Source organism: Acanthisitta chloris, unplaced genomic scaffold, assembly GCF_000695815.1.
Source record: "Acanthisitta chloris isolate BGI_N310 unplaced genomic scaffold, ASM69581v1 scaffold13139, whole genome shotgun sequence".
Classification (NCBI taxonomy): Eukaryota; Metazoa; Chordata; class Aves; order Passeriformes; family Acanthisittidae; genus Acanthisitta; species Acanthisitta chloris.
In genome coordinates this window covers 46,225-58,301 of record NW_008691284.1, presented here as the reverse complement: position 1 = coordinate 58,301, position 12,077 = coordinate 46,225, and the positions used below count along the sequence as shown (strand labels likewise).

The following is a 12,077-nucleotide window of genomic DNA, read 5'->3' as shown; positions in this document are numbered from 1 at the left end:
AGGAATAGGGACCTGGCTTCAGCAGAGGACTGAATGAGAACAAGTCTGAAAATTCAAGCTTTAGTAACATAGATGGTTGGAAACACCTTGATCTGCTTAAATAAGCCCTTTTTTTTCATATCAGCTGCATTACCATATCCCAATCAGTAATATAACACCAGAGTACTTTAAAACCATCCTGTTACTCTGTGTCCCTTTATCTCCAAGCCAACCCATGCACATTGAGCCACTAATTAAAACTGATCTCTGCAGGGTGTGTATCGTAGAGGTGAGGATCCTCTGTGATGTCCTTACTTTCCTGCAAGCAGCAGCTTGTCTCCTCATAGAGTAATATGAACAGAGGTTGGAGAAGTCACAGTACTGGGGGAGCAAAGCTCAGCTCCCAGAGCACTGCCATGGCATCTGGACTCTGTAATACAATGCTGAGGTTCTCACACTGCTGCTATCCCAGCCTCAGCAGACAATCAGAATGTCAATTGGACACTCAGCCCTTTTTGTGAGGAACCTGGGGGGGAACACTCCCACCATTGTCCCAGCCCTGACCAGTGGGCAGTACTTTGCCTTGCCTGTGCTCCAGGAGGTTGAGTCCTGCATCCAGGTGTGGGCAATGAGTGCTGCTGAGAGCCCTTCCCCTCCCAGCAGGGCAGGTGGGCAGGCAGGCAGAGAGGTGGTGCTGGAGGCTCTTTGCTGAGAGGCTGCAGTAAATGGTAACTGTCTTGAATATAATCACAATCCCATAAGAGGGGCTGGCTTTTCTACCAGGAATGTCCTCCTATCAGTGTCTCTGGGAGTGCAAGGACAATGCATCTTGAGCTGTAAGTTTTGACTCTCCTCTGCATGTTGCAATTTGCATCTCCTGAGCTTTGGAGGGGAATGGGAGCTGAGGAGCTCAGAACTATGCCTGTAATCTTATGCCCTGGTATTTTTGACTGACCCTTGGCAAATATTAAATGAGGCAAATAGGCTCACTGACTAGCCTCAGCAATTTGTTGAAAATTATAGCATGTTAAGAATGAGCTACAGTTACTCTTAAAATTGAAGTATTCTTTTTGAACACCTAACCCCCTCTCTTTTCCCCATTTACTATCTGTTGAAAGTCTCTTGGTGTAGAATATTGAATAAATCCTTAGCTTTCAAAATGTGGCTTATATAGATGCCAAAATGTTCTGGTTTCTTGCTGACTTTTAATAATATGTTTTCCTTCAGAAGTTAAAAGACTCCTGAGAATAAATAAAATCCAAAGTGTTAACATTTGGTTTTATGTTTGGATAATGTTAACCTTTTGTAGTTTCCCACAAATTCTGATTGAGAGTTGTATCTATCACTGCCACTGTGGGGCAATTTGTTTTTTGTTTTTTTTTCTAATTTGAACATTTCTCTGTGTCTTATGTGGAATAACCAGAGCAAAATCTGTGATGTTCACATGCATACCTCTGTTCACATAAGTATGTAAATTTTGGTGATGCTCTTTTCTCATACAGATTAGAATCCATGATGTTTAGGATACCATATTCATAGGCACTATCTAGAAAATCATTTGGCCTTTTATCTTATAATTCCTTTGCTTTTAGGATTAAAGCTGCAGATTGAAAAAAAAATAATTATTTTTACTGTCTCATACTTAAACTTGGATAATATCTGTGGCTACACATTATGTGGGTTTTTTTGAAGACCCAACTTACTAGCATGTGCTGCATGAAAGCTTCTAGGAAAAAGTGCAGCTACATGATTAAAAGCATTATAAGTTTCTAGTTTCCAATTAAAAAATGGAGGTTGGGCTTTGACTTGACTGTCTTATAACCCCAGTTTTGTCAAAGCCTTGCTTTTGCAACATAATTTGCAGTGGAATTACTGCTGGTGAATTAACATTAGTTGTAATGGAAGTGTATAGAGTCTTCAAGGCAAGTTTTTTAGAGAAGGAAGGAAAGGGAGGGTTTCAGAACATCGCACTAATCCTACATTTCCCCTTAAACATTCAGTCTGTAGTATCTTTGTATTAGTCCTCTAGGCAGCAGAAAGAAGTGAAATCCCTGGTAGGAATGAAACCAAAGAAAGAGTTAGGAAACCAGTACAATGTATTTCTCTGGAATGATGTATTGTTTTAAGCAATCTCTGATAAAAGGGAAATTGCAAGTAAGGAAGCTCAGAGATGTGAGGAATATGTCTATTCTTCCACAGAAACTGAATCTAGTAGACCAGGCAGTTTAGAGATGCTAAATCATAAACAGAAAATCTATCTGATTGTTTCTTTGTTGGTGTTGAACCAAGGTATTGAACTGTTGAGCTGATCCAACTTGGCAATTTGGAGAATAAGGACATTCTTATGCTCTTTTGTTTCTATTCCAGTTATTTTAATTCTAAATTTTAAAAGTTAAAGGAAATACCTGTCTGGAAGTTCAGGAAATATTAAGTATTAATCCCTATACAACCTAACTAAAAACAGAGGAGAAGCAGCAACTGATTAAAACTGTTGCACAAGTTTCCAAAGTAGTTAGCAAGTGACAGTGCCTAAATCAATTATTAAATATATAGGGTGAAATAGAGGAATACTTTGCTGTATCTTTTTCCTTAGTTGCCTTTGAATACTGCTATTTTTCTTGTTTGTTTATCTTGTTTCATGCCAGATGTCCTTATCAGGGGAAACAATGGTGATGTGTTTTAATATTGATGAGTTGATTCTCCTGGGAATAATAGTATATCTACCTTCTCAGAATACAAATTGCAGGAGGCTCTTTACAGCATAATCACCATAATACACTGAGTTTTAAGTGCAATTCTTTAGAACTGTGGAAAGAACTTTCTGTTTATTATCTTTTACCTACTTTCAGAGTGACTCTTCTTTTATAAATATGTATCATGTTTTAGTGGCCTTTAAAAAGTAAACATATAAATCAGCAGAGGTACTGTGTAATCTGTCAAAGTAGCATTTGCTTAGGCACCTTATAAACTATTAAATAATCATAATATTTTCAAGGCTGTCAGTTTATTCATTTAAAGAATTGTAGCAGTTGCTACAATTAGGTAATTGTAGCAATAATTAGGTAATTAAAGTACCTTGCTTTAACTTTTTTTTTCTCTTTTTGCCTTCAGGAACTTGAACGTTAAAGTCCTGAAACTGTAAATGATTTGGTGACAAGCTGAGTTTGCAATGCAGGCAATAAAAACCGTGGAAAAAGAAGTGACTTTTATAAAGGAAATACTTTTCACAAAATCCTTCTCAGAGAAAGAAGAGTGCAGCAGGAGCGTGGCGAGCAGGCAGCTCGGAGAGAAGCAGCCATTGGAAGGAGCTGTCTGCAGCTCTCAGTGCTGTACTGAGCATGTCCCAGCGGAGCCCAGTGCAAGCAGCACATTATGCAAAAAGGCAGCTCTAGCAGATGGGAGAGAGGCACAGCAAGCATTTGATTCACTTGCATCACCACCGCTTGAAAACAAACCTGGATCGCTAGAGGGGATCTCGCCGGCAGGCCAAAGGAATGAAATCCGGGAGGATGGCTTGATTGCTGAAGGTGTTGCACTGCGAAAAATCATGGGGAATCAAGATGGGAAGCTAAAGAAATATACAGGCGATGTGCATGAAGGAGAAGATGCCTCTGGGCCCAAGGATACGGATGGCACAAAGAAGGCATCGGGAGGCAGAAAAGGACTGGGGAAGCATGCAAAAGGAAGTGAATCTGGCAAGAAGAAGGGTAAGTCGGACTCCAGGCCCTCTGTGTTTTCAAATCTGAGGATCAGGAAAAATCTCTCCAAGGCTAAAGATGGGAATAGTAGTTCACGGGAGGATGTTTTGGAAAGCCAGGCCTTGCAGCCTGGAGAGCTGGACAGTACTCATTCGATTGTAACCAAAACTCCAGATATAAGCATCTCTGCGGATGAAGGGGGTCTCTCAGACACAGATGTTGAACATTTTGAAATCAGAAATGAAACTGTTCCAGCTGCTGCAGAGACGCAGGATGGACAAAGGACCAGCTCTGGCTCTGATACGGATATATACAGTTTCCATTCAGCTGCAGAACAAGAGGATTTGCTTTCTGATATCCAGCAAGCTATTAGACTGCAGCAGCAGCAGCAGGGGGCAATTAACATTGGAACTGAGGACCTTGTCACCAAAACAATGGGCCGACACACGGCTAATTCGCAAGCAACCCCCTTAGATTTTGAACATTTTTTTTCAGTAACTACCACTGACAAAGAGAGGAGCCCAGACACTGAGGGTGCTTTGCCAGCGGTATCTGAAATTGCGGAAAACATTCCCGTCTCCTGTGCAACTGAACGTGAACTGAAAGAAGTGGTAAATGGCACAGGCTCTCCTGGTAACAGCTTATTTGAAACTCAAGAACGTAAGCTACTGAGTGAGGAACAGCTCATTGCTGGAGTGGATGCTGTAGCTGGTGAACTAGAAGATGATTTAAATAGAATTGCAGTAGAAAACGGGTCTAAGGCACACAGCTCCACACAGCCTTCCCCAGCCTTGATAGCAGATGCTGAAGCAAAAACTGCTGAAGTGCAGGCTGTTGATTTTCAGGGCTCAGTAACAGAGGATGGTATTTCAGATGCAGGCCATGATCATGCTGCTGAGACTCAGGAAGGGAAACACACTCTGTCAGCCAGTCAAGAGGACCTGCGTAATGGTTTATCCACAGAAATGAAAGATGGCATTTTATCCTCTGAAGGAACAGCAGACAGTCCAACGCTTGGTTCCCGATGTTTTAAGCCTTATCTAATTAATCCCTGTTACATCAAAACCACAACTAGGCAACTGAGTTCTCCCAACCATTCACCTTCTCCCTCCCCATCCCAGAGCCCACTTATTACAAGGAGGCAGGAGTCCTTCCACAAAAAAGAAAAGGTCTCAATCAAGAAGCAGAGGTCTGCTAGTTTGGGAGGTTTTTTCAGTCGTTCTGCAGACTGGACAGAAGAAGTGTCTAATCAGAAAGGCGATATAACAGAGAAGGTGAGCTCTGCAGACTACTTGGAGCACAAGGGGTTTAGAGAGAAATTTCAAACAGAAAGAGTGCCTTTGACTCATTCAAGAAAGTCCTCAGGGGTGCAGGCTTCTACAGAGACATTTCCCAATGTCTTTTCAGGTGAGTGACATGTATTAAAAGTTGTTGGAGTTTATTTCCCAGAGAGTCTTTGAAAATATTTTTAGAATACTTTAATTCAGTGTTTTGCATGTACTATTACCTTTACTTGTGCTGACAGGTTTAAAATCCAAGGCCTGATCTTGCAAACACAGTCACATTTCATCAGCCTGGCAGCACTGCCAGTAAAGGAAGTGTATAACTCTTTGAAGTTTTTCATTCTGCTTTTCTCCTTTGTCTACATCCTGTAGGAAAAGGCTGGATGTCTTAAATTATTCTTGTTAAAAAATGCTAAGAGCTGCACTGTTGTAGGCAGACCAGCTCTCTGCATAAATAGGTCTTTCAGATGTGGAGTTTTCTGTAACCAGGATCCTGCTTGGGCTTTTCTTGTGCTAGGTGCTGTTCTGATGTTCTGTAAATATTTGAGAGCTGCACCTGGTGTTAGACGGAGGCAGTGATGAGGATTTGCTTAGTACAAAAAGGAAAAAGCCAAGTAAGCACAGATGGACAGTGCTAGAGAAAGGAACCAATTTGCCCTTCAGAAGGGGGAAAGAGGAGGAGAAAAAAATGTTAATGTATTGAAAAGGCAGCATAAATGGGAGAAGGGAAGCTGGTTATGTTTTCCTTTTCTCTGAGGTTTTTTTTCCTCTTTCTCTTCCCCCCCATCTGAAGTTTCTATATAAAGACAAGATATTCATAAATAGACAAGACTTCTGCCACATTGCAGGTATGTATACAGAGGAAACTCAGCAACAAAATTTATTTTTCACTTAAGGAAACTGTAGAACTAAGAGAATACAGAGAGCATGCCCTAAGAGCATCTGTTATAACACTAAAACTGGTTTGTTTTGCATGAAGTCTGTTCTAGATGCATGAGCACAATAACCATATATATACCCATGCTTTCTGCAAGAAATGGAGTTTTGTTGTGCTTTTATGAAAATCAAACAAAATAGTATGATTTATGAAGTAAAGCATTAACATTATTTTCTAGGTTCAAATCACAAGAATTCTTTCATTCTTCAGTAGTCTTGGACAGAAAACCCCAATTTCAGTCTAGAAAATTAGAACTCAGGTTTTTTAACACTGAAAAAGCTCCTCTAAAGGAAACCAGCCCCCTGTGAAGTGAGCTGAATCTCTCTTTGTATGTTTTAAACTTTCTATCTGTTTCTTTAGATTTAATTTCAGACCTTCTATCTAATGTTTTACAATTTGAGGTGATCACTACTTTCAGATTTATAGCATGTAAAAGCACACTTTTTTTTTTTGCTAACAACATTTGACACCTTATGAACAACTCAGAGAGCAAAGTTTTAATTGCCTCATCAATAATTAGAATTCTATATGATGGAAATAAATTTTATGTGGCAACCTTCAAGGACATGGTATTACTTTTTAGATAGTTGTTTTCTGGAAAACAGGCTTTTTCACATTTTCTTCCAAGTTTTTGATTCGCTTATTAATAATTTTTGGTTTATTGTGTTTTCCCACCAATGCTTTAGACTATTATTGTGAAGGGACCAATGTCCAATGCAACAGTAGTTCTGCCTCTTATGGAAATTACGGTGACCTTCATTTGCATTTACATACCAGCTGTCTTTGCAGGCAGAGGACAATTATACCTTTCAGTTCATGCAGAAAAGCTTAAAATGAGGAAAATGGAAATGACATGATACAACTTCATCTCTTTTTGACCATTCTTAGTTTAAAAAATATATTTACAGTCTAAAAATTATTAAGAATATAAAAATAGCATCTAGTGTAAGTCAAAAAGGGAAATTAAACTTGACATTAGTATTCTCAAACTCTGCCATTGCTGTAAGAGCAGAAAAACCTCTTTAAATAAACCATTCTGCACAGCAACAATTACAGAAATAATTTCCTTGTACTTTGATACTACCTCTGAAAAATATTGTATTTTTATTGAATGCGTAAGAAGCATCAATTTGGGGATTAACATCAGGATTTTAGAAATAACATTCTTTATAGCAGGTTATTTCTATCTTAGAAAAAACCAAAACCAACGACTACAAAAAAACCCCCACCAAACAGCTTCTTGCCTGCAGCATTAAATCCCATTTTGCTCTGCAGTGACTTCAGTATTGTTCTGCATTTTGAACTAGAATCAAGTAAAATATTCCACAACACTTTAGTCATTGATTTCAATGGCAGGAGGTTCTATGCAGATGACTGGCCTACTTTTGCACTATGTTGTGGTTTGGCTGTGTGCCATTTGATTTTCACAATGATCCATATGAACTCTTTAAGATTGCTTTAATGCACAATGTAGACGGAAGCCAAGAAATTGAATGGTGGAGACTTTGCATATTTTAATTTTGCTTTAGTTAAGTAAAGTATGGTATTTCAAATTTGATGAATTTCTTAGGAATGTGGTGTGGACAAATTTATGGGTATTTTGTAATTCAGGCATTGGATCTATTTCTTTTTTTGGTGAGCACAGATGTATTTGAATTTGCAGTGACAGTAATTACAAGTTCTAGATTACCCAGTGCACAGTGGAGCCATGGCTTTTATATAGTGGTCCCAGGAGGACCAGAGCTGAACCTGAGTGAATAGGGTTGGTTCTCTCTCTTTGATATGTGGCGATGAATGATTAGCACTAATATCAGGAGAGTATCTTGGTGGGAAAATGAAATTGATGTTTCCAGACATTGACATAACTGAAATGGAAGAGCTAAGAGATTGGTTTAATAAGTAGGAGTTTATCCTCGCATTAGAGGTGCAATGATTGCAAAGGAGTTAGTAAGGATGTCTGTTACATAAACTAAATGAAAGAGCCCCATCAGCTGCCCCAGATGGTAATTAAACTCGACCCAGACAAACCTGTGCCCTTTCTAATCATTGTTGGCTGGCTTTAATACACTTGCTGCATGAAGCTCTTTATTTTTTATCTAGTTTATCAAATTATTATCTAATTATCTAGTAATTTATCTTTAAATTTCTCTTCAGAGATTTATATTTGTTCTGCTCTAGCTATGAAGAGGAGACAAACAAAAAGTCCTGGTTACCATAAAACAAAACTTTAAGTTAGTCCTGTGCTTGTGTACTCATGTCTGCTTTCTGATTTCCCTAGAGTGCCAGCCTGCTTCTCACAAAGGCCACTTTATCTCACTTCTGTACTGTGCTAATGTCATCTGCACCCAGTTGCAGTTCCAGTGCAGTGTCCACAGGCATATACAAAGGTCTTAGTGTAGATAAATATGTGAAAACTTAAAAAAATAGGATAAAAGTTTGTTTCTGAGACAAAGTAGACCTTTTCAGATACTTACTCAAGGATTCTATTCTTTCTGATTCATGTGATGATGATGTACACGATACAGATTTGTATCTGTTGGCATCCTGAGTAGACTATTTATCATGCAACTGCTATTTAAGACTAGTTATGATTTGCTGTTTCACTGATGATGTTTGTTAGCAGTAATACAAACAATTCTTTCATCAGATGGGGAAGTGCAGCCTTCTCTAAGGGAGCTGCCCAAAGGCAACCCTACATGCGGTATGGAACCACGCACTACACTGGGGGTTGCTAGTAAACATCTGAAGGGAAAGATCCTCCTCTTTTTGCCTAGTACACACAAAACTGGGGCAGGAGGGAAGGACTGAAGTACTGCACTCCAACTACCATAAAATGCATTTGAAAATGGGCTGCAATACCTTACTGAAAGACAGCTGAGTGCTGATAAGTTGCTTTAATGTTGCTGTGCCAGCACTGCAATATGGGATTTTGAGCAACATGAGTAATTTCACTGGAATTCAGTGCTGCCACAGGCTTGTTTTGATGGGGTCTCATGATTAATGCTTTGATCTCTATCTAGAACTCTATTGGGTATAGCAGCTTTTGGTCATGGGATTGAGTGGCTCTATCTCTTGGGCAACTACTTTCTGAGCAGCAACCCTCTTCTATGGTGTCTGACTGGCAACCTGGCTCATGTCTGGAGTAGAAATGTGTTATCTGGGCTGCCTACAGGTCTCTTTTGGAGTGCAAAAGGAAAAAGACAAAAGGACAGTTTATAGCTGGAGGTCTATGCAGCTCTGCTTGGATCTGAGACACAGTACCAGTATAATATCCAACACACAAGGGATCTGGCTAGAACTGGTCATTAAAGAATATTGTGTGCTTCAGTGATTGCATTTCTGTGAAATGCGCAATGGATTATTCCAGTGGGAATAGTTATGTGGAATTTGTTTGATAATATTTCTTGTATCTAATTGTGCTTTATTATTTTTTAAAAGATGTATAAATTATTTAATAACTTGGGGCATGGTTGGACTATCTTTTTAAAAAAATGCTGTATGTAGAACCCTTATTTGAGAAAAAACAATCTTTCTTGAAATAGAAAGGCCTTACTTTTTTTTCTCCATGCTCTGATGTCTAAAGGAAACAAACTTGCAATATTTTAGCCTGACTGTATATGAGGGATCAAGTTCTAATGTGAATTGTGGTGATAGAAAATGTAAAAGTACTAGTTACCCAAGGTATTTTGTTTGTTCTGTATTTTAATCAAGCTCTGGATATGGCCAAGTATATTCCTTATGAACTACTCCTGTCAAAATTTGAGCTTGCATAAGGAATAGTGGTGATGGAGCATATATATGTAGGTGTTTCTGTGACCGCAGCTTTGGTTATTTTTAAGTACATTTAAAAACATCATTCGGTAGCAGCTAGGTGGGTTGTAAGTTTCCAGAAACTTACTTTTATGCATCCAGCTGAGTTTTTTGGGGGGTAAGGTGAGTTCATACAAGCCGAACAGGGCAGAAGCAGTGAGAAGCTGTGAAAGAAAGGTGATGGAAAGATATGAGGACTTTACATTGTGTCACCTTATTCCTGCCTCTTCGTATGGTAATAGCAGGCCAGCTGCATTTCATTAAATGCTTCAGAAAAGGCAGGAAAATGGTTTCAGGAGCCATGTCTCACTATTGTTTCCTCTCAGCAGCAGCATCTTCCTATGTTCCTTGCAATTCCTGCAAAGAAAGTTAGGGACAATGAAATGGACTGTGTTACCTTGAGTACAAAATGACTGTTTCTCCTTTTATATCCATATTGCTGCTGTCCAGAATGTTTCCTCTGCATTAATGGAAATAGCTGGGATTTCCAACTAAGAAGTGGGTTACTTTTTCTGATATAAAAACCTTGCTTTATTCTCAGATAAATACAGAACCTGACTTCTTTTGTCTGTAGATGCACAAACAGAACCATTAAGTCAGCTAGCAGTTTTGCAAGTAAGTAGTAGTGGTTATGACATTGTGTGTATGTGTGTAAACACCACCACAGTTTTAAAAGGAAATCCTAATATACATAAAATTAAATAGAAATATATAAATACAGAAGAAGTACAAAAAAATCTTGAGAATTGAATCTTTTTGATGTCTTGACATATAGAGTCAACAGTGTCTGGAAAGCCTAGTCACAAATGAGAAATGTATCAATTATTTGGTCTCAGGATCTATATGAAATTTTTTCAGGCATGCCAGAGCTCTGAACCTGGTGTGAATTTGAATCAGGATAAAGCACACATAAGTTTACTATGGAACAAATTACAGTGGGCACCTTTCATTCCAGAGTTCATTTGGTGCTGAGATCTGGCTCAGATGTCCCTTGAAGATGCATACTAGATAGTATGTACCAGGGAAAAAAATAGCTCCTACCCTCTCCACTCCCTTGCACTGATAAGGCAAAAAAACATTGTACAGAAGAAATCTGTGCTGCAGTAATACTATAATTAACTACATTAACGTATCTTAAAGGTCATGGATGAAAAGATGATTTTCATTGAAAAAAAGAAAAAACCCAAAACATTTCTTTGATAATAGAGGTTGTATCCAAACACTATTTTGTCATGCAAAGAGTCAAGACAATAAAGGATGCTGAGAAATGGTTGAGGGAAATATGTGAGTACATCAGTGAAATAACATGACAGTCTAGTTTCAGCAAGGGATTTGTGTTTAGGTTTTCTTCCGATGAAGTCTAGAAGAACATACCTGCACAAATATAAAGGTGTGCATGTCTGTTTTTCTTTTTCATGGAATGTAGTTCTAATTGTCTGATTTCCACCTTTCTTCATCTTACTGGGTTTCTTTTCGTTTATGGAGGCAAAGAAAACCTTTTGTACATCACAACAAATATTTCAAAATCAGCAGTTATTAAATTTGGAGGGGATTACCAGACCTTGGGTACGCATATTCTGGAGGGGAAAGAAAGCTAAGGCATGTCTGGGAGCTAATGAGGAGGTTGAAAGAAATGTCATTTGCACCCCACTTTAGAGATTTCCTTGTTCAGTTCAGTTGTGTCTTGTGACTTGAGGCTGGTTGAGCACATACTTGGATTTACTGCTAAGGTAAAGATAGGCCAGACTGCATTAAATGAGGAATGAAATGTAGAACCATTTGGGATAAAGAAGCTTTGCAAAATCGGGTTGTGAAGAACAGTGTATCAGTTTGGACTGAAAAAATATGTTGTTAGTAATAGATGCCCAAAAAGATATCAGAGGAACTTCTTACTTTAAAGAGCTAGATGGAAAGAATTGTGTCTTTCCAGCAGTCTGTGAGAATCTGGCACAGAATGCTGCTTTCACATCACAAATCACCACAGAAACTAAAAGGGTAAAGATGGGCAGAATTAAATACTTGCTGAGAGGAACCTAAGTACCTGGAAAACACAATATGAAATTTGCCAAAGATGCATATGGTGTCTGTAAGATTCAGTAGACAGACACATAGATTCTGTGTCATCATAAACTTCTATATTCAGGGAAGCTTTAGAAATGCACCTCTGTAATCTGCAAAGATACTGCATTAGAACCTAAAGCAAAATCAAGGTGAAAGGAGACATGCCATATAATGTTGTGGGGGAGTGTATCTTGTTAATATTTTTAGAAAGATGTTTTACACTGAGGAGCTCTTCGGTATTTGAAAATATTTTTTAAAATTTTTTAAAATCTTCAGCTTCTGAATGCCAATATAAAGCTTCTGAGAGAT

At 38.6% G+C, this 12,077-nt stretch overlaps 1 protein-coding gene across 1 annotated transcript in view; it reads left to right on the top strand.

Moving 5' to 3' along the window:
- Nucleotides 1–3,096: 3,096 nt before the first annotated feature.
- The window catches only part of FMN2 (formin 2), a gene marked incomplete at its 3' end in the record, with an annotated part of 50,551 nt that continues 41,570 nt past the window's right edge, over nt 3,097–12,077 (top strand). The window contains exon 1 of the mRNA XM_009082180.1: nt 3,097–5,084. Coding sequence (XP_009080428.1) covers nt 3,149–5,084 — 1,936 coding nt within the window. The remainder of the gene's footprint in view (nt 5,085–12,077) is intronic.